Source organism: Thermobia domestica, chromosome 11 (assembly GCF_964235325.1).
Source record: "Thermobia domestica chromosome 11, izTheDome1.hap1.1, whole genome shotgun sequence".
In the NCBI taxonomy this organism is placed as follows: Eukaryota; Metazoa; Arthropoda; class Insecta; order Zygentoma; family Lepismatidae; genus Thermobia; species Thermobia domestica.
Window position 1 is genome coordinate 141,008,928 of NC_137464.1, and position 22,275 is coordinate 141,031,202.

Here is a 22,275-nt window from a genome sequence, read left to right on the forward strand (position 1 = left end):
CATATAGCCTCGCTGCTGAAAGGGACATTAAACTAAAATCAACTCAACTCATCACCACCGTCTACATTAGCATAGCCGACATAGAAAGACAGACAGACCTTGTTGGCTTTATTGTTGGAAGTAAAACTCTTCATTGTTCAAAAGATTTCATTTACAGACAGAAAGACAGACAGGTATACATCATATTATTAAAATTAAAACACCAAGTCTACAGATACTTCTTGCGTCAATTGCAATGCGAGCCAGAAAACATTCAAGAATTCCATCTTATCATTTTCTTAGAAGCATCATACAAGCTCACTTATAGGTATGTGTTTTTAACTAGGTCAGTCTTGTTATCTCGTTGCAATACGAATCATCAAAACATTTGACAATGGCATCTTATCTGTTGCTCTTGAAACTAAACCATTTTAAGATGGAGTTCAATGTGCTAACAAACAGAGAAAGAAAGAGACTAGCAAAACAGACATTCACATATATGTCGTCAACTGCTATCTAATTGCAATGTGCGTCAGAAAACATTCAAGAATTTCATCTTATCTTTTTCTCAGAAATCAACGTACAGTATCATACAAACTCGCTTTCTCTATCGAACACGGAAACGCGAAGTAAATACATTGTCTGAAGTACATTTATAGTTAAATGAAAACGTAACATATTGTTTTATTCTTTCAGGAATAATCATAGACCGTAATATTTTTAATAATATATTTTTTACTTACCTATTTTAATAAAATCGTCTGATGGTAACACTTATTCTCAGCTTTAGGCATCCAACGGATCAACCACGTACAAAGACACACACACACACACTCACTATTACAAATATGAAGTGAAAGTTTTTACGCGGAAGAGGATCGACACACACTTTAGTCGTCTAACTCTGAATCACAAATGTTCTCTGTATACACACACACACACACACACACACACACACACGTGTTTGTCTTAGAGAAACATGTTTCAACAAGTTCGATCATGCCGACCATAATCGAAAACATATCTCGTTACGATTTCAATACATATCTCGTTACGATAATATCTTTCACATCAAGACTTGAGAAAGTCATGTTTCATTTTGTTTACACAGGTATCTATATGGGACTGTATTTCAATTCTAAATTTCGTTGACGTAGTTTTTTCTGCTATGGGAATATATTATATTGCAATTTCTCGTCACGATTTAGCAGCAAATTCATTTGGCATAATCTGATCTTTAATTTCTCTACATAAGTGATTTTAATTACTTGTCATAACAGACATCATCATGTGAATATTCATATAACACATTTCACATTCTACGTTTTAAACAATATGATATGCTATGAGAAGCTACCGTTATTAGAATCCATTCGCAGGAGGTCTGGGGGAGGAGTGTATAGGTATGTGTTTCGTTATGGGACTCATATATGGTTTCTTGTCTCATGTCTTTAAAAAAATTGTGAAATACAATATTTACCTTAGCAAATAAGTCAATTTCGTGAGAAGCTTTGATCATTTGAATATCACGTCTTCTACAGACACTTTGTGGGAATAGGGCCAAGGGGCTAAGCAACACGATTTTGCATGGGTATGTGTTTCGTTCTGAGACTCATATACTGTGTCTAATCCCACGTATTTAAAAAAATCATGACATATAATATTTACCTTAGCAACTAAGACCAATTTCATACAATCTCCTGAGAAGCTTCGTTCATTTGAATATCATGCTTTCAGTTCATATTCTCCAGACATCTGGTGGGAATAGGACCAAGGGGCTTAATCGCTTATGCTCTTTGGCTTTCCAGGAGGAGTAGGGGGTAACGGGAATTCAAATAAACCAAAATTTTCCCACGCACTTCTGTGGTAGCCGTAAAAGGCTATGAACATAGCAACTAAAGGCTTGTCGAAACTTGACTCCGACATATTCGGCTTTCCAGGAGAAGCAGGGGTGGCGGGTGTTCAAATAACTAAACAATATAAGATGAGGAGACGAAAAAAGGCATGTTTTATCTTGTTTTTTACATCTGGTAGGCGTCCAAGAGTATACTTCCTTATACTAGCATAGCAACATACTGGTTTAGGCCAGTTTAGGGCCAAAATTTCCCCACGGAAATGAACCCCCTCTATTCTACTCACGCTTTCTTTCCTGTTTCCACATTTATCTTACCATTTCCGATTTATAGGGGTAGTCATGGACTTTCCAATTAAGTTTTTGTTTACACTTTGACCCGTCGCCCTTTTGCACACGGTTGTTGTAGAGAGTCCAGACTTGCTGCATTTTCTTCCATTTTACAACAGATTTCAAATGATGTGCCACTTAACCACCCTTGCCATTTGAAAATTTTGAGTTGGACCCCATCTGGGAACCCGCGGGGGTCCCTGGGGCATTTTTTCTTACCACAGAAAGTTTCTCGTTGAAAATGGTGGGATAAGTGTTGGCAGAGTTTTTCACTTACCCAACCATTTCCGAACAAATGACGGTTCAAACTATTCTGCATGGTAATTTTTTGTAGTTCTTACATTACAAAATATGTTGTAACTCACGATATTCCGCCCGGTGGCACGTATAACTTTGGGATCCATCTAGTTATAACATATAAAATGCAAACACAATGGTCTCGTTCCGATCTCAGCGGAGCCACTGCGTGATCCTTCCTTGTGAGTGTGATGGAGAAAAACAGATTGCAGATTCGAAATCTACGTGTAAAGTTCTATTAGAATCAGATATTTTCATTTCTGCGCCAAAATCTTGTTGACTAGTGTTATGGACGCGTTAAAATATCGAATAATATTTTTGATAAAATGGATACTTTTAAATATTTAGGACCTATATTAACAGACGAAAACCATATTCACGAAGAAATTAAACGTCAACTAAAAGCAGGGAATTCATGTTATTAATCAGTTTAACATCTATGTCGCGAATTCAGACGAGGAATTTGAACTTACAATATAAAAAAACGATAATCATGTCCGTTGTTCTGTATGTCTGAAACATGGTCGCTTTAGTCCAGTAAAGATAGCTCATTCTTCTGCCAAGAAAGAAACAAATTAGTAACAAGCTGAAAATTGGCATGAAAGTAGGGGAATGTGTCAGGAATAACATACTAAAAGTCCCCTAAGATCCCATTGTAACCTTTCTCGCAATTTTGAAAAATGACCACCATCTTTAGATCACGACAAGGAATTTATGGAAATCGTCACCCTTTACATTTATTCCTCTAGTCACCGTTCTAATTATCACAAAGCCATAGATCATATATGGTTGGAAAGGTTGAAAGACAGCAAAAGTAAGTGAATAATATATACGCCCATCATGCTAAATTTCTAGAAGAAGAGGACGAACAAAACAGCTTTTTTATTCAAAAGAGGTATAATTTCAGAAATCATGGGCAGTTTGCAACACTGACAGTTAGTGCACATCAACAAAACACCAACAGATGTTCTTGATATTGATCTGAAACATAGCCAACAACAACACAAGTCGGAGCAATACAAACTCTGAAAAAAAATTATAACCAATATTATTTTCTCACCTCTCTGTATAAAAGTGCATGCGGTGACATTCACTTTCACGGCTCTTGTCACCTGTTATTACATAGGACCAAGAGTTATATATTACTGGAAATCTTAAGAAACGTAAATTCGAACGAGGTAACACTTATACTAATTCAGCCCAATCTGTGGAAGAAGCACAAAACCCCAAATTTCGGGACAAAATGTGATTTTCATATAAATTCTTTAAAATTTGGAACATTGAGAATTAACGTATGTTAACAGAACTTCTCTACCGTTTTCACTATTGTAATTATTAATTTACTTTAAAAATGACTTAAATGTTTCCCAGCTTTTATGACACAGCTTTACACCACGTAAATATAGCACCAAAATTACTTACTAACAGTATTACAAAGTAGCAGAAATTGGTAGTCCCCTTTACATAGGAAAACCATAATTCACACACTTAAAATCACTCTCAATTACAATAATAATTTCAATGTAATTTTGTTTTTAAATGTCTTGTTTATTACTATAATGAAATTTTCCTACAAGTATTCTTCAAATCAAACTTAGTGTTTACATTAGGCGTTAGTATGCACTTTAAGAATATTTTCATAACTAGTCCATTCAGACTTGTTTCATTACAAATCAATGAGATTACCATTGTTATCTCGTTCATCTCCATGAGCATCATCATTTGCTTGTGCATTCATACATCCAACTCCTCGACACTGACATAAATTATAGTACACAATTACTGCTTTCCGACAACCGCATATACGATCACAGCCCTTTTTACAGTTACAGGATATTTAATGCATGACATTACACGGAGCGAAATTCTTGGTCACTCTTCCTAGTAGAATGATACTTTCTAATGTTTTCCATCCATATTCAGTCGCTCGCATATCATTTCCACGCCACAACTGAACCTGATGATGCCCCTCAAGATATGATATTTCGCAGCATCACTGGTGGGTGGCAATGTTGCTAATTGTATTTCATTGTGAATAGGGCAGCGACTTACTGCACTGATGTATGATTGATACTGGAATTCATCCAATGAGGTTATTATTGCTGGACAATCGCAGAATATTAATAGAAATGATGTGCCAGCTTCAATCAAAGATTGTACACTAGCATTAGCGTGGTTGAAAACTTCAAGTGATCGGCCTAAATCTTCCTGTTGCATGAGATAACTGCAATGAATTTTTCTTTCCCTGACGTTACAAACCACATGATGTGTCTCATCCACTTAAAGCATGGTAACTGAGCAAAACAATTAGCATATTTGCCCATGTATCTTAAAAATGCTTAGTCATTTGCACTCTTGACTATATTTGAGTGTCGAACAACAACATCAGTATTGATATCTTCTTCAGTCATTAGAGAAATACAAACACCTCGTAATTGACGCGCAAACTCCTCTGTTCCGTCTAGTTCATTAAATATATATATTGCAATTGCTAACTGTGCTAAGGAAAAATGAACACGCAAAGAACGAGCATAAGAATGGCCTGATATCATCTCTGGAATGGAAATGAAATGAAATTAAATTTGAGTTTTACGTCCCACGCTTATGCCGGTTACGATAAAGGAGGTGATGATGAGAAATGAATGAAATGGTGGAATGAAGAAAGTGGGGGGAAATGGGAGAACCCCGAGAAAACCCACGAGCACGGTGTCTGTCCACCACAAAGTCCACACGGCGCGAGCTGGGATCGAACCAGGGAACCCAAGCACCGGAGGTGAACGCTCTACCACTGAGCCACAGCGCCCTCCATCTGTGGAATGGTGTTACTAGCATACTCACAAGACCAAAGTTCTTCAATGCCACTAAATTTCGTTGGATGCATCTGCTCCCATAAATGACATTAATGTGAGGAAAAGTCCAAGTCTAACAATCACCGACGTTAATTCACCAGAATTTAAAAATGCTGCTACAATGTCACATACTTTAACACACAAAGCATGATTAAACGTGAATAAGCACGTTTCTTGTTTGTTTCCTGCACATTCTTTGCTGGCAAACATAAGCGCCGAGTATATAGCATCCATACTTGTTGGCTGAGTATTGGTGATAGGTAGAATCACTACTTAAGATTTTTGGTAGTTACTGTTGTTGCTTGTCATCAGCTGCACGAATCCATTCCAATTCGGGCAAGTAGGTGTCTTCAACCACTTGAGTATCATCCATGTTACATCGTACAGAAGGTGGGTTTCACTTTGGGTATTCAGAAACAAGATGTCTTATATCTTCAATGATTAAATCTGAAAGGCTATTACCATTGCGTGTGTACGTTAAACGTGGTGTCTTCCACTCATTCTTTGACAGTGTACGTTCTTTGAGCCGAGGTATTGCTCAATGGTACGCGAGGGACTGAATATGAATGGAAAACATTAGGAAGTATCATTATACCAGGAAGAATGACCAAGGAATCCGCTCCGTGTAATGTCATGCATTTAATATCCTGTAACTGTAAAAAAGGCTGCGATCGTATGTGCGGTTGTCGGAAAGCAGTAATTGTGTACTCTAATTTATGTCAGTGTCGAGGAATTGGATATATGAAAGCACAACCAAATGATGACCATCAAAATGAACGAGGTAACAATGATAATATCATTGATTTCTAATGAAACAAGTCTGAATGGACTAGTTACCAATGTTCTTAAAGTGCATACTAACGCCTAATGTAAACACTAAGTCTGATTTGAAGAATACTCGTAGGAAAATTGCATTATAGTAATAAACAAGACATTTAAAAACAAAATTACATTCAAATGACTATTGTAATTGAGAGTGATTTTAAGTGTGTGATTATACCTTTTTTGAATAAACAGTTGTTTTCTTCGTCCTCTTCTTCTAGAAATTTAGCATGATGGGCGTATATATTATTTACTTACTTTTGCTGTCTTTCAACATTTCCAATCATATATGATCCATGGCTTTGTGAAATTAGAACGGTGACTAAAGGAACAAGTGTAAAGGGTGGCGATTTCGATAAATTCCTTGTCGTCATCTAAAGATGGTGGCCATTTTTCAAAATTGCGGGAAAAGTTTCAGTGGGGTTTTAGGGGACTTTTAGTATATTATTCCTGACACATTCCCCTACTTCCATGCCAATTTTCAGCTTGTTACTAATTTGTTCCTTTGTCAACCCTATCTTTAATGGATTACTTACTCTGAGGAAAGAATATAGATCGAAAATATTTGAGAACAAGATCCTGAGACGAATATTCGGATCCAAGGCGAACGGGAATGGGAAATGGCGGAAACCTCACAACGAGGAACTACAAAATTTATACGGTCTACGAAACATTCCTAGAGTCATCAAATCTCAGGAAGTTCAGGAGGGCAGGTCATGTAGCCAGTATGGAAGAAAGTGGGAACGCTTTCGAAGTCTTAACTGGAAGACCAATCCGAAAACCAGCATTAGAAAGACCTAGGCGCAGATGGAAGGATAATAATAAGATGGACCTTGCGGAAATAGGAATACAAAGTAGAAACTGGATCCAGTTGGCCAAGGATAGAAGTCAGTGGAGAGCTTCTGTGAACGCGGCAGTGAACCTCTGGGTTCCATAGGCCATAGAGTTAGTTAGTAAGTTAATATTTACTTTCATCCCATATTCTTCAAATCCTTTGCTTAAGTTTCCTAACATCCTATTGAGTTTCTTTTCAGATTCTGCAACAAGCGCCATATCGTCTGCAAATGTTATACATCTAACCATTCTACCTCCTACCGAAATGCCGTCTTCATCATGTAGGCTCTTTTTGACTATTTCTTGTAAACAGATATTAAATAATGTTGTCGAGAGACAGCATCCTTGTCGAACTTCCCTTCCAACAGCTCTTTCCTCCATCAGTTCCTCCCCTATCCGAACACTTACTTGTTGGTTCATATATAAGTTTCTTATGAGTCTTCGATCTTTCCATTCCAACTCAATTTTCTTTACAACTCCCAACAACAATTCCCAATTCACGCTGTCAAATGCCTTTTATAGATCAATAAACACAACATACACTTATTTCCCTTTTTCTATAAACCTTTCACCGATTACCATTAATAATCCAATTGCATCTCTTGTGCCCTTACCTCTCCTAAACCCAAATTGTTTCTCCTCAACCTTTTCGTTTGTTCTTCCATACAACCTTCTGTTGAGTATTCGGAGCAGAATTTTAGCTGGATGAGATATGAGACTAATAGTTCTATAATTTACCTTTTTGGATTCAATCTCTTGGCCACCGGTATCATTATCGTCTGACCTTGCGGAATTTGAAGTCTTTCGGCCACTCTCCTGTTTCATACATTTCATGGGAGAGTCGAAACAATTCTTTCTTGCCCTTGTCTCCCATATTTTTAACGAAGTCGATTAGTATAGAATAAATGGAACCATTCCTTAAATGCACGTCAGAAACAACGTTAGGGTAGATATCAAAATATCTTGAGTGTTCTTGTGCAATACCTTCTACTACAAGAATTTAGAAAAGGAAGATGTTATTTAACAAAGCAGATGCGTTTCTATCATTAATATCAAGAAGACTTCATGGATCTGATGGAAAAATAATTTAATTTTTCTCCAATAACTAATATATTATTTAAACATTGACAAGTTTTTCTAATAAAGTTCATGATTGATATTTCGCTATGTTCTTGAAGTGCTTCAAAAATTTCAATATGAGTTTAATCATTGTATAAATATTTACGGCAAATGTTTCAGTATTATGAAGATGAATACATTCGTGAAAAATATTTAATTTAGACGTATCACAAGGCACAGGATTATAATGTAAGCATACTTTTATAGTTTCTAACTCACAGTTTACACTACTGTTTTCTTCAGTACATAAAACACATAGTCTAGCACCAGCACGAACGTAGCACATTGTATTTCCTTAGCTTTTCACTACGTTATTTTTCAATAACATTTGCACTAATTCCGGTAAATACTCTTTATCACTTATTAAAGGTCCAATATATTCTTGTGCATAAATTTAAAATATATTTTCTTCTACACTAGGACTTGTTAAAATACTCAATGTACAGATTACGAATGCTTTTGAATTTAAAAACGTACAATCATGTGATACATGACGATAAACATCAAGTGTACAGTGGGTCACATATTTTATTCAAGTACAAAATCTGTGAGTTAGGCAACCCAACTACGGAAGCTGCAAGATTAATTACGCCTGGTGGAGCAGCTACAACAGCAGCATGAAGTTGCTCCCACCTGTTAAAAGAACAAATCGTAAAGAGTATTTTTGTGCAGGAGTGAGGCAAAACGCTGGCTGACGAAATGACAAAAGGAAGTTTTTTTGCATACTTGTACTCACAGTACACAGCACAGTACCAAATATATATATACGGACACCAGAGGCGCCGATGAGAAGTAACAGTCGAGAAACTTAAATAATCTTATAATTAACTCATATGTGGGATTATATAAACAAGTTAACTTACTTCAAATGACTATACATATATGCATAAACATATATGCGGATCAAATAATATACGGACAGATTATGTATTAGGTTATATTAGGTATATGTACGAGGTTACCTTTTTAAGTAGACACAAAGCCTTGCGTTGAGTTTTGAAAATGTTAACAGTGGTCCTACGTGCAAATCAATTAAAGTATGGGTGGATCATTCAGAGAAAAAATGCAGCCCCTAATGAAAATTTTGGCGGTCTAACAGGGCCTGAGCTCCTTGCTTTCGGCGCAAGTGATTGATACGTAATATTACTTCGAAAGAAGATCTCGTCGGATTTCATTATTCGTTAAATGACTTTTGAAAATGCTAAATATTGGTATGCAGTAATTTATTTGTAAATATTAAAAATGCAAAATTCGATAACAGTCAAACGATTTGAATAACTTATCCGTACGAAGCGTGTTTCCCCTTAGGTTGCAAATATAACTGACGGTTTCTGATTTGTATAATATTTGTGAAAATTTGCACATTGAGACACAAGGAGAAAAGAGGAGAATATAGTGTCAATAAACAACAATTTAAAAATGCACGACATTGACGGTTAATTTCAAATATAGAGCCATTATCCGAGTCTTTAATACCTCATCCTGTAATACCTCAACATCACGACAAAGAACATCTTGTATAAGCGATTTGCCATTGTGTTTAGTAGCTTTTTTGAATAAATGGTCTAACATATGAATAAAGATGCGAAAATCAATTAACTCTTCTTTAGTAATTATATTGTGGCACTCGATTAAATATAGGTTGAAGAGATAAAACTTGTTTATCAAGTGACATATTCGATTTCTATTCTTAATCTTATTCATCCTTAACCTCAACCTCTAAACATAACTTTATTCATAAAGATCTTAAATTTATAGCAAGACTAATAAAAAACGAACATTATTATAAGAAAAGGAAATGTTAAAAGACATAGAGTTAAAAGAAAAAGAGAATAAAGCACTAGAATCAAATTGGGATAGTGATAAACAAAAGAAACCAGTAAATGATAATATAGGTTACAATGAGGTAGAGTTTTAAAATGAAAATTGATTTAATATTTGAAATTTTTATAGAAATTATTCTATAAAGATTATTAGATAAAAATGAAATTTTCTTAAATTTACAGTATCTTTTCGAAAACTATGAAAACTATGTCAGAATTAAAAGGTTTAAAAAAGATGAACTGATAGAAAGCATAATGCATCTAGAAATTAAATCATTACTAACAGTAAAGCAGAAAACCCATAGATGTATCATTATTAAGCTGTTTGATGAAGTTGCATGCATAAATTAATTAAAATGTATGGTGATAAAAATTTGACACAATATATAACTCGACTTTTGCATATTAAAAAAGTTAATTGGGATGATTTAAGTAGATACCAAAACTTGAGAGAGAATTTCATACGAGAATTTAAAGATAAAGTGAATTGGAAGGAAATCTCATCGAATCAAAAATTATCAGAAGACTTTATAAGAATTCGAAAATAGAGTGGATTGGAGAGAAACCTCATCTAGACAAAAATTATCAGAAGAGTTTATACGAGAATTTAATAATAATGTACATTGGCGTTACATTGCAAGCGAACAAAAATTATCAGAAGACCTTATCAGGGAATTTGAATATAAATTTAATGATGATCTTTGGGGAACATTGATGAATTTTCAGAAATTATCAGAATGGTTTTAGAGAATTTTCTGATAAATTTTCAGACAACAATTGTTGGAATATTTTAGCAACCAATCGGAAGTTGAGTGAACTGTTCATTAGAGGTTTTAAAGAAAAATTTTGTTGGTATACCACATCACGTGGTTAGGTGTTGTCTGAAGATTTTATTCTAGGGTTGTGGGATCAAGTAGATTGGTATGAAATTATAAGATATCTGAAGCTCTCTCCTGATTTTAAATTTAAACTTGTAAACGGATTATATGATTAAATAGAATTAGTTGAGAATATAAAATTTGTATTTGTCTTCGTAATAACAGTTATAAAGTTAAAACCATATGCAATCACATCTTTGTAAGAGATGTCTTAGAAAGTTGTTGTATTAAAATTATAAATATCCGTTATATAGAAGAGGTATTACAATTTATCACGAAATATGTACTTTCTGATGTAGATTTTGGTGATGCAGTTACAACTTTTCCAGCAAAGTATTAGATAGAAATGGAAAGACAAAAGGAGACTACAAGGGGAAGTGAAAGAAATCAGTAGAAATGAGAAATGAAAATCAAAATACAAATACACGAAGAATACGAAGAGAAAAAAGACAGACGGAAAGCAACAAGAATATGAAAAGAATGAAATTTAAAACAATTGGTTATACAATAAACGTAAGTACCCACTGAAAACATATCGACCTATTATTTAACCGAAAAATCTAAAGGTAAAGAACTTCAAACTGTTAAACTTGCGCATCTGGATAAGTCTCAACGATAAGAAATTACTGCTTGGAATCTTGTCAATACCAGAAATGGCCCAAAAGTATTAGTACATTTAAATGATGAACTGAAAACTATACTACCATATAGATACAGTGAAGATACTGAGCACGTAAATAATGACTTAAAGAGAATGAGAATATTTATGCGATATGAAGGTTTGAAAACAATTACAATTATTATTATTATTATTATTATTATTATTATTATTATTATTATTATTATTATTATTATTATTATTATTATTATTATTACGAATAATAATAATAATAATAATAATAATAATAATAATAATAATAAAGGAATAACAGAATTATAAGATCAATTACGTAAACGATGCCTTCGAATTAAGACAAACATGATTGTCACAACGCAGGGCCGTAACTTGAAACCGCCACTGCCCCCCTGGGAAGCTCCACGCCGTTCGAGGGAGGCCCATTTTAAGACTAATGGATATACAAAACATATACCCCTTTTTGAATCAAAACCTAGAGAGTAGAGTAGTAAACTGTGAAACACTTTTTTTTGTAACAACCATAAAAATGAAATTATAAAAATATTTTCTTTGTTATAATAAATAAAATGAATTATAATTATCATACTGTAAATGAATCAAAACATGTCTGCAAAGGAAGGAGTATTAAAGGTTAGTCACCATTGAGAAAGTAGAACTCATTTATTTATTAAAAAAGATGATTTCAAAACATTAAAAGAAATCGAAAAATACAGAAGAAATTCCCATTTAAAGAACAGATCTTTGGAAAACCAAAGCCTAAAAGGTTAAATAGAAAGAAAGCCTTAAAACTATTTCCATTTAAAGAAGAGGTCTTTGAAGAACCAAAACAGCAAGTATACTTATCAAGAAATTGAAGAAACAGCATCTAAAAAACGATAACAAACTATTATAGTTGAAAACATAGGTGGATATAAAGATCCAATAAAGGTTTTAAATACAAGAGGAAGAGTTGTTATTAACAAAATCAAAGAAGAATTAAAATTTCATCCCTTTAACGTTAATCTTGTTTTCAATTGTGACTATATTAAAGATAAGGAAATACAAGAACACAATTTTAAAACATCAAATAAAAGGATATTACAATCCACTAATTTAGATGAATATACATACCTATACGAAATGCTAAACGCATACATGCTAAACGAAAGCTTTGCGGAGAAATGGAAGAATTTGAAGGTAGAGGATAAGGATGAACATTACACCAAATTAAACATCAAGAAATCATATTAAACAAATACGTACCATTAAAAGATTCCTCTTATATTGATCTTCCAAAGCAAATTAAAAATAAAACAGCAATAATTAATGTTCAAAATAAAGATAATAGATGTTTCTTGTTTTCTACTGCCAGCTATTTATAACCAGTGCGAAAAGGATCCCCGAAGAGCTCCTCAGTATTAAAAGATAGTTAACGACTTGGGGGGGAAATATTGTGGTGGTATTGAATTTCCTGTACAATTAAAAGATATAGTGAAGTTTGAAAACAGAAGTAATATGATATTTCCATTGATGTGTATAGCTATGACAAAGAATTAAATATTTATCCACTTCAAATTACGAAAAATAAGCAAGGAAAAATGTTATATATGTAAAACATGAAAAAATAGTCATTTTTGTTGGATAAAGGATTTGTCAGGATTAATAAGAAGTGAAATTACAAGTCATAATGAAAAAAATATTTTTTTGTAATAGATGTTTAACAAGACATTTTAGAAATGAGAAGCAATTTCAGAAACATGAACTATATTGTAAAGAGCATGAAGCTGTTACGATAGAACATCCAAAACCATACGACAACCAAATTGAGTTCCAAAATTATAACCGGTCTTTGAGAGTTCCGTTTTCTATATATGCTGATTTTGAATGTCTGTTATGGAAATCAGGACTAGAGCATAGGAACTGTCCTAAAACAGTAACATATCAAGAGCATGAACCAATGAGTTTCTATTACTATATGAAGTACTCAAATGGAAATTATAAAAGCCCTGTTAATTATATAGGTCCAGATGCTGTAAAAGTATTTATTGAAGTATTACAAAAAGAAGCAATAGAGACAAAGAAGAAATATGATGAAAAAGTTGAAATGGATGACCTAACTGAAGATGAAGAACAAAGATATAATAGCTGTGATACTTGCCATATATATGAGAAAAATTTAAATGATTTACCGTCAGCAGATGAGAAGCAAATAAACGTGTTAGAGAAGAAAATAACATTTTTCAAAGATAGAGATAGCATGGAAGATAAGCTGGAGGAACAGAAATATGACTTAAGAAATGTTTACATAAGATAAATAAGAACAAGACGGAAGTAAAAGATTATGATCATTTAACTGTAAAGTTTAGAGTAGCGACTTATAGTTATTGCAATTAAAACTACAAAAATCCTAATTTTATTCCAGTATTTCTTCACAACTTAACTGGCTATGATACATACTTGTTTATTAAAGAGCTAACCTATGATACGAATAAAGTTACACTGATTGCAAATAATGAAGACAAATATGTAACATTGAGAAGTAGGTAAAAAGAATGGAATCAATTTAAGGTTTGTAGATTCATTTAGGTTTATAACAAAGAGTTTAGCAGAATTAACTAGCAATTTAAAACCGGAACTATTTCGAAAAACATTAAAATTGTTTCCAAATGATCAGCTTCATCTAGTTATTACTAAAGGTGATTATCTATTTGATTATGTTGATTCATTTGAAAAATTAAAAGACCATAATCTATAGACAAATTCACAAATAGATTAACAGGAGAGAAAATGAGTGTTGAGCATCATAATCATCATGTAAGAGGCTGTACAGAGTTTAATCTAAAGTCGGTAGGGGATTACCAGGTGTAGAAGTTTTAAATCCGCTGTTTGCTCATAGATAGCGTTCGTGCGCATATGAAGCTACCATGGGCACATTAGACCTGTTGTTTGTATGAGTTGCACGTCTGGCACACGAATCCGTGCACATCGTCAGAAAGTACAGACAACAACACACAGTGTTTCGTTGGTAAGCATGTCTAGTTTCGTGACAAAGAGCATACGGGAAAAGCTTTGCTTTTCTGCTTCCATTTGAAGAAATCGGCTGCCAAATCGCATCGAATGCTTGTGGAGGTCTATGGTGACAGTGATGTATCGACAACAACGTGCCAACATTGGTTTCGTCGGTTCAAAGGTGCAATTTTTACCTGAGCCACAAGAAGTGTAAAAATGAGTCCCGGAAGTTTGAGGAGCACAAATTGCAGGCTCATTTGAACGAGGATGATACACAATTGCAAAACATACTTGCCGAGCAATTGTATGCGACTCAAGCAGCCATAACCATGCGTCTACGTGGCATGGGAAAGGTTTAAAACATCGGAAAATGGGTGCCGCATCAATTGACCTATCGGCAGCTGAAGAGACGCAAACACATGCGAACACTTGCTTGCCAGACAAAAAAGAAGGTCGTTCCTGCATCGGATTGTGACGGACGATGAAAAGCAGGGTTGGAAAAATTAGTTTTTTTTTTAAAGAACAAAACATGTGTTTAAAACATGCTTTAAAACACACACGAAAAGAAAAAAAAACATGTTTTGAACATTTTGAACAGTTAAAAACATGATCTTGAACATACTTCAAAATCGTGTAATAATGTATTTATTAAGACTTTTTTGCTCTTGCAACCGATCTTTTCATTTACTTTATTCTCGTTAAGACTACACTGTGTTGATACAGAATATTTCAGTATAAATTAGTAATTCTCAATTTATTTCATATCACGACCCCCTTTTATTACACCCTCTTGCCAGTGACTCTTGTAAGTACTTTCTTGGTTGTAATAAGTTTTTTAGGTTTATTTTAAAATCTACCTATTATAGAGATTTCACACAACCTATCAATATACATGTAAAAACAAAAGTCCTCACCATCCTTGTGTATTGAGAACGGGTTGAGGGAGAATGATGAAACTTCGAAGTGGTCTGACACATCAGATGGTGCTATCAAGCATCATGGCGGACATCTTTGATTAGTATTCGAAATTTCAAATGCAAAGGCTGTCCCAAAAGGCAGAGTGTCCCGTCACGTTGAATTAAATTATATCCTAATGCGTGCTTTGTCCAGCATAGACGTGCCTTTAATTTTAGAACTATCAGGTTTATCAATGGATGATGGGAAAAGACCAGATGGCATCACGTTAATCCCCTGGGAAAAGGGGCAATGTCTAGTATGGGATGCCACTTGTGTTGATACTTTTGTAGCTTCTCATATCGTATCAACATCTAAGGAACCTGGAAATGCGGCAGAAACAGCGTGCAGACGAAAACATTTAAAATATACATGCTTAAAAGAGGACCATATTTTCATTTCCTTTGCTGTCGAAACAATGGGTGTTTTCAGCAAAGAGGCAAAAAAAATCTAGTGAAACAAATTGGTTCACAGCTGGTTGTGAAAACAGGGGATCAGCGGAGCAAACAATTTTTAATACAGAGACTTAGTTTAGCAATTTAACGGGGAAACGCAACTTGTATTTTTAAATCATTCCCCTCTGCTCCTATTATGGAAGAAGTTTTTTTTTTTTTTTTTTTTAAATCTTAAATAGTTGTAGGGGATATTGAAGACGAAGATCAGCCTAAGTACCAAGAACATTAATTCTTTTAATCCAATTGATGGTCACTAGAAAGGAGAGTAAGGTGTCATAAGATGGTGAGAGGGGATAGTAATGGTGAGAGATGAATTCAAACGCCATGGAGACCTCTCTTATTTAAAAGGAAAATATAGTCAGGGGTTCATGCTTTTGATAAAATATGCCAACGACAAATCTGACAAAATCGATGAAAAACAACTTATATTATTATTATAAGTTATATCTTTAAACACATTTTTTTATTGTGGATCTGTTAAAAGAATTTAATTTTTTTATTTTTCTTAATCAGATAAGATATAAACAGCTTATGTAAATATTAAATATTCATTGCTCGAATAAAATAGTACTAGCAAATAAAAAAAAATCGAAAAGTAATATTTGTAGCACACTTCATGTAGTGCTAACTTTAGAATATTTTCTGCAAGCCTATGTAATTGGTTGCTTTTAAGTAAAAAAATTTATTAAAGAAAGGTAATATTGGAGCGTTCAGAGCACAATGGATCCAAATCAGGGGCGGATTCAGGATGGACTTCTGGGGGGCGGTGGATTGTAATACTGTTACTTAGAGCTACTTTTAAGAGCTCCAAACTCTGGGTTGGGTTTTATTTATGTATATATAAAAAATGAAAGTTTCCTCTTCTAGGGCGGAGGGCAATCGCCCCGATCACCCTCCCTGGATCCGCCCCTGTTCCAAATCAATTTTCAATAAAGTTCAGTTTTGCTCAGCAAATGAATTCTATTTCAAAACGTAATATCTTCGCAGTCAAGATTCCTAAACAAATGTAACTAAAACCATGCAAAAGGGCGTGGGATAGTTTCATATGACAGCTGCTAGACAGTGTCAGTGCAACAGGAGGGTCACCGCCCCCATCCTCACTCTGGATTTCAGATTTTGGGGGCAGGAAGGCAGTCTTAGAAACTTTTTGATGAGCAAAGTCCAACGGAGCAAGCTTGAGGTCCTTACACCGAATAAATACGTAGAACATACAGATGTTTGAAAATGGGAAGCTGCTTAGGCCCAATTTCCAGATTTTAAGCAGGCCCGAAATTCAAAAGTAGAGCCACCTTTGGAATCCTTGGGCCAAAAAATGTACAACATAGCAATATAGCCCTGTAGCTCTTTACGACCAATGGAAATGGATTATAACTGATTAAAATCCGTATTTGTTCGGTGTAAGGACTTCAATTTTTTTTATGTTGGACTTTGCTCAGCAAAATGTTTTTAAATCTCTATTACTGCCCCAAAAAACTGAAATTTAGGAAAGGGGGGAGAAGACTCTAAACGAACGCTCCTCTCTAGCGGCAATTATATAAAATTCTATATTACATCTTGTCATGTAGTTTTTGTTTCTTTTATCTCGGATTCGTGATTGTAAAAATATGACGTTTTACGTTGGTGTGTTCTTTTGGACACGCCCTGCATTTATTTAACATAATTATGCATCATTGACTATGGCATTCGGAGCTTGACTTGTTAATAATTCCCACGCTGCAGCGTACACAGTATAATGTTAATATCTTAAATATATGAGCAAGGAGGGGGAAATTATCCCTCTTCCCCCATTCCATCAAAGCCCTTGTCTAGCGGTGGTCCTACGAAACTCTAGTCCACACCCTTTCACATGGTTTTTGTTTAATTTATTTCGTACTCTTGGCTACGAAGATACTACTTTTGCTGAGCAAAAGTGAACCTTTCTGAAAATGGAATTGGATCGCTTGTGCTGTGAACGCCTCATACCTAAAATATCTTTTAAAAACTGAGTTGGAGCCAAATTTATCCTGCAACCCAAGTCTGTTCGAAACGCATAAAATTAGTTTGTTAGTTTGATTGATTACAGTCTTGCATCAGGAGCAAGGCTATATGAGACAGGGCTTTCTTTGTTTAAAGTGGAATCCGAACCACTAATTTTGAAATTTTACGTCGAATCACAGTCAAAATCTATACAGCAAATTCCGACGTCTCGTGCTTCTACCCTCAAAATTTGATGTTAAAAGATCGAAAACTGTGCCCTGTAGCGTGGTACATATATACAGACAGACGAACGAATTGAGATCAAATTGTCCCAGACACTGACGTTCGGCAGTGATGTTACAATAAGTATCACGCTTTTAATGGTTAGTTACGCGGGCGACTGCCATGCACTTTCTCACCTGGTCCCTTCATAGAAGCTATGCTAAGGTATAAAGTTTTTAAGAAAATTTAGAACAGAGGTGGGAAGAGGGACAAAATATAATTTTCATAATATAATGAAAAATATATTGTTGATACAAAATTAATTCTTACCTGAAGTTTACAGTTGCATCTCAACCACATCACTTACGTTAGAATCATCAGAAGCAATTTTCGGATCAACACTTTTACCATTTGTTTGGGTTTCCAGTTTTCCCACAGCAATGCATTTTTCATAATGATTCTTCATTCTTTATACTAAACCAATCATTTGTTTCTTACACGTTTTGCAACGAGCTCGTATGGTCGTTTCTGATGGTGTTTGAGCTACTTTAATAAATTTGCTCCAAATGCTGTCCTTTTTTCTTCCTATAAAACTCATGTTAAACGATTCCAATTTCTACGGAGACTCAGAACCAACATGTACTGTATCAATGAATGTCTGTGATATTTTAAATTCAAAACCGCAATTTAGCAAATAACCTTTTGTTTGTTTTCTGAATAGAACAAAAATAATTTGTTTTCATTATAATTATTTAATTTATTATTTAATATCAGTTCTACAAGTAGTCGAACCTTCGACGACGACACTTTCTCGCAAGTTAACTGATAAGCATTTCAACAATACAATAAACGTTAAAAATAAGGGGAAAAAAGACAAAATAAATGTAGATCACCACATTGGCCTGCTGTAGACACGACAAATCAAAACACTCACATGGGAAGAAAACAGTCTTCTGAATGGGAAGCACTTTTTAAAATTTTCTTTCTCTTCCAGATTTTTTTACAAAAATAAAATAAAATAAAAATAAACATATGTTTAAAACAAGTCTTAAAATATACACGTATTTAAAACACAATGTTTAAAATGTATACAAAATTTGTTTTAACCAAAGTCAATTGTTTAAAACACGTTTTAATCAATTGCTTTAAACATTTTGTTTTAAACAAAACAACCCTGATGAAGAGTGGATATATTTTGGCAATCCTAAACGGAAGAAATCGATAGATGATGTCGAAAAATCCTCTTCCTCGAAACCAAATCGCTTCGTACGGAAGACGATGCTGTGTGTTTGGTGGAGTCAGGAGGGTATCGTCTACTTTGAAATGTTGAAACCTGGGAAAGTGTCAATGACCATCGCTACCACCAACAACTGTTCAAATTGCATCGCATGTTATTCATATAGAAACCTAAAACTATACAAGCCACTAGGAATGAGGTTAGATAAGGTGCTTAGAACATTAGAGTTTAAACAACCAACTGGTTAAAGAAATATATTGAATTAAATACGATCTGAGGGAGAAAACAAAAACTAAATTTGAAACAGATTTTTCAAGCTCATGAATAACTCAGTATTTGGAAAGACAATAGAAAGCATTATAAAGAAACTATGTATCAGTATAGAATGTAATCCAAAGAAAATAGAGAATTAATAGTGAAACTAAAGTTTGATTATAGAACAATATATACTGAAGATTTATGTGCAATACATTTGGAAAAAATAGCGACTGACATTTAATAAGCCAATATATGTAGGTATGAGTGTATTAAAATTATCGAAATTATTAATGCATAAGTTCCTTTATGTTCTCAAACTTAAATACGCACACAATATAAATTTATGTTAGTTGGACACTGATAGTTTTACATATGAAATTCAGGCGGATGATTTCTATAAGGATATGAGAGATATGATTGATCATTTTGATACGAGTGATTATGAGGAAAATAGTAAATATAATATACCACACATTAATAAGAAAATGGGTAAGATGAAAGATGAAAATAAATATATAATAATGATTGAATTTGTTGGATTAAAATATATGCCTTTAAAGTAAAAAATGAGGAAGAGAAAAAGCTAAGGGAATAACTAAGTGTGTGATAGCAAGAGTTACAGTTCAATGATTATAAAGAAAGTTTATGTAAAAATGTAAAGACATATAAAATATAAATCTAATTAGAAGCTATAAGTACGAAGTTTACATCATAACTGTTAATAAGCTAGCATTAGATTCTTCAGATGATAAAAGATATGTATATCACAAGATGGAGTAAATGCGTTAGCTAGAGACCACTACAAAATAGAAGTAGATATAGTTTGTCGATATAATTTAGTTGTATTCTTAAAGATATGTTTTATGATATGTCTTAAAGATATGACATGTCTTAAAGGTATCTTAAAGATATGATATATATAAATCATAAAAGCCTATGCGCTATGCAATCTAAATTAATAAATCCTTAGCGCTTGGAGAAAAAGTGCGCTAGAATGCTCATCTGTTCCCTACTGCCTGACAATCGACCGGAATAGGAACACGTCCTATAACAGTGAGTGTTGCTTCGCATATAACTAATCACTTTTGTTTCAATTTCTACGAAAATGTGCTATGGTTTTTAGTGTAAAATCCGTGGATGTGTAAACTTCAAGATGGCGGACGTCATTGTCCCGTATTCCTAATCCCCACGTACATTGTTAGTTTGGTTATATGTTGCTTCGCATATAACTAATCACTTTTGTTTCAATTTCTACGAAAATGTGCTATGGTTTTTAGTGTAAAATCCGTGGATGTGTAAACTTCAAGATAGCGGACGCCATTGTTCCGTATTCCTAATCCCCACGTACATTGTTAGTTTGGTTATATTTTGCAGTGTTTGCCACTTACTAGGTTGTCTGCACATTTTTTGTCAGACTTTATTGAAAACATAATAAAATATTCAGTTGATAAAAGAAAGAAGGAAAAAAGGAACTTTATATTAGTATTGGTAATTTTATTTACCTCGCAGTCATCAATTGGTATATATAATAACTCTACGACAATTTTCATAAACTACGTACGGCAATTAGAAGAACTCATAAAATACCTTTGACATCAGAGCAAAATCTGTAGACTCAGTTTCAAGCATCACAGCAACGAACTTCTCATCTATAAGATCATGGGTACTTCTTGGAATACCACGAAGTGACAACCATTGGAAACATACCTGAAACTATGAAATATTAATGGTAAATGTTGTACATTGGTAAGCTATTATAAACTAAGGATATAATGATCAATTGGAGCACTGGCTTATACAAGAGGGGGAGTTCAAGGTTTAAATACTGCTTTAGAAAAGTATTACGACATAATCAACGTTTACCATATTAAGCTACAGATACGAACACATGAAATTATATAGCTTTAAGACTTTACGGCTCCTTATCAAATTCTCCGTATACCATTGGATTGCACAATTGACCAAATGAACAAGATAAAAGATATGTAACAAAATAATTTATTCTGACAAAATGAGTTCTTATTGTATACTTGTCCCATACGTACGTAACTCACGTCGTGAATTTACACTCGTACTCTGTCCCATACACTCTGCGTGAATTTACGACTGTAAGCGAAGGAACGCAATATATTTCCAGTATTGCTATTGTTCGAGCTGGTTTTTTCGACAGAAAGTCATGAGGTGCAGATACTATAAATATTTGAAAAATCCAAAGGCTACATTCAACAAGTATAGAAATATTTGGACAAGTAGATTAATTTTAGAGCGAGGTACCAAAGAAGGATATCATCAACAAGAACTACGAAGAAGTGACATCGACTTATTGAGAATAATATCCACTTGAAGAAGGCATGTTTTAAGATCACGACCACGAACGTTCTGTACTCTACCTAGTTATATCATAAATGCTGTCAAGTTTGAATGTGAATAACACAGACAGTATTAATACCAAGGCAATTTATTTTGGTCATTTTTTACACTGATATGTTGTACACCTGACACACGAATCACTTCTTGAAATTTCCCCCCTTGGCCTTGATGCAGGCACGAAGTCTGTCCGGCAACTGGTGAATGGCATTACGCACCACGTCCATGGGAAAATTGTTACTGCTCGGGTCAAGGATTGTTTCAGAATGTCGATAGATGGATGCCGTTTATGGAAGACCTTTGCCTGAAGGACTGCCAAAAGTTTGTAGTCCAACGGGTTAAGGTCCGGGCTGCTAGAAGGCCAATCAGCGGTAGAAATGAAGTCGGGGACGTTACGTGCCAGCCACTCCTGGGTTGT

General features: G+C 34.2%; 1 protein-coding gene across 5 annotated transcripts in view; it reads right to left on the reverse strand.

The window, feature by feature from the left end:
• The window catches only part of Sptz (zinc finger FYVE-type containing 26 spastizin), a gene marked incomplete in the record, with an annotated part of 1,794,825 nt that overhangs the window by 572,514 nt on the left and 1,200,036 nt on the right, over positions 1-22,275 (reverse strand). For all 5 annotated transcript variants that reach the window (XM_081731160.1, XM_081731159.1, XM_081731161.1 and 2 more), the window contains 1 exon segment: positions 21,078-21,203. In XM_081731160.1, coding sequence (XP_081587286.1) covers positions 21,078-21,203 — 126 coding nt within the window.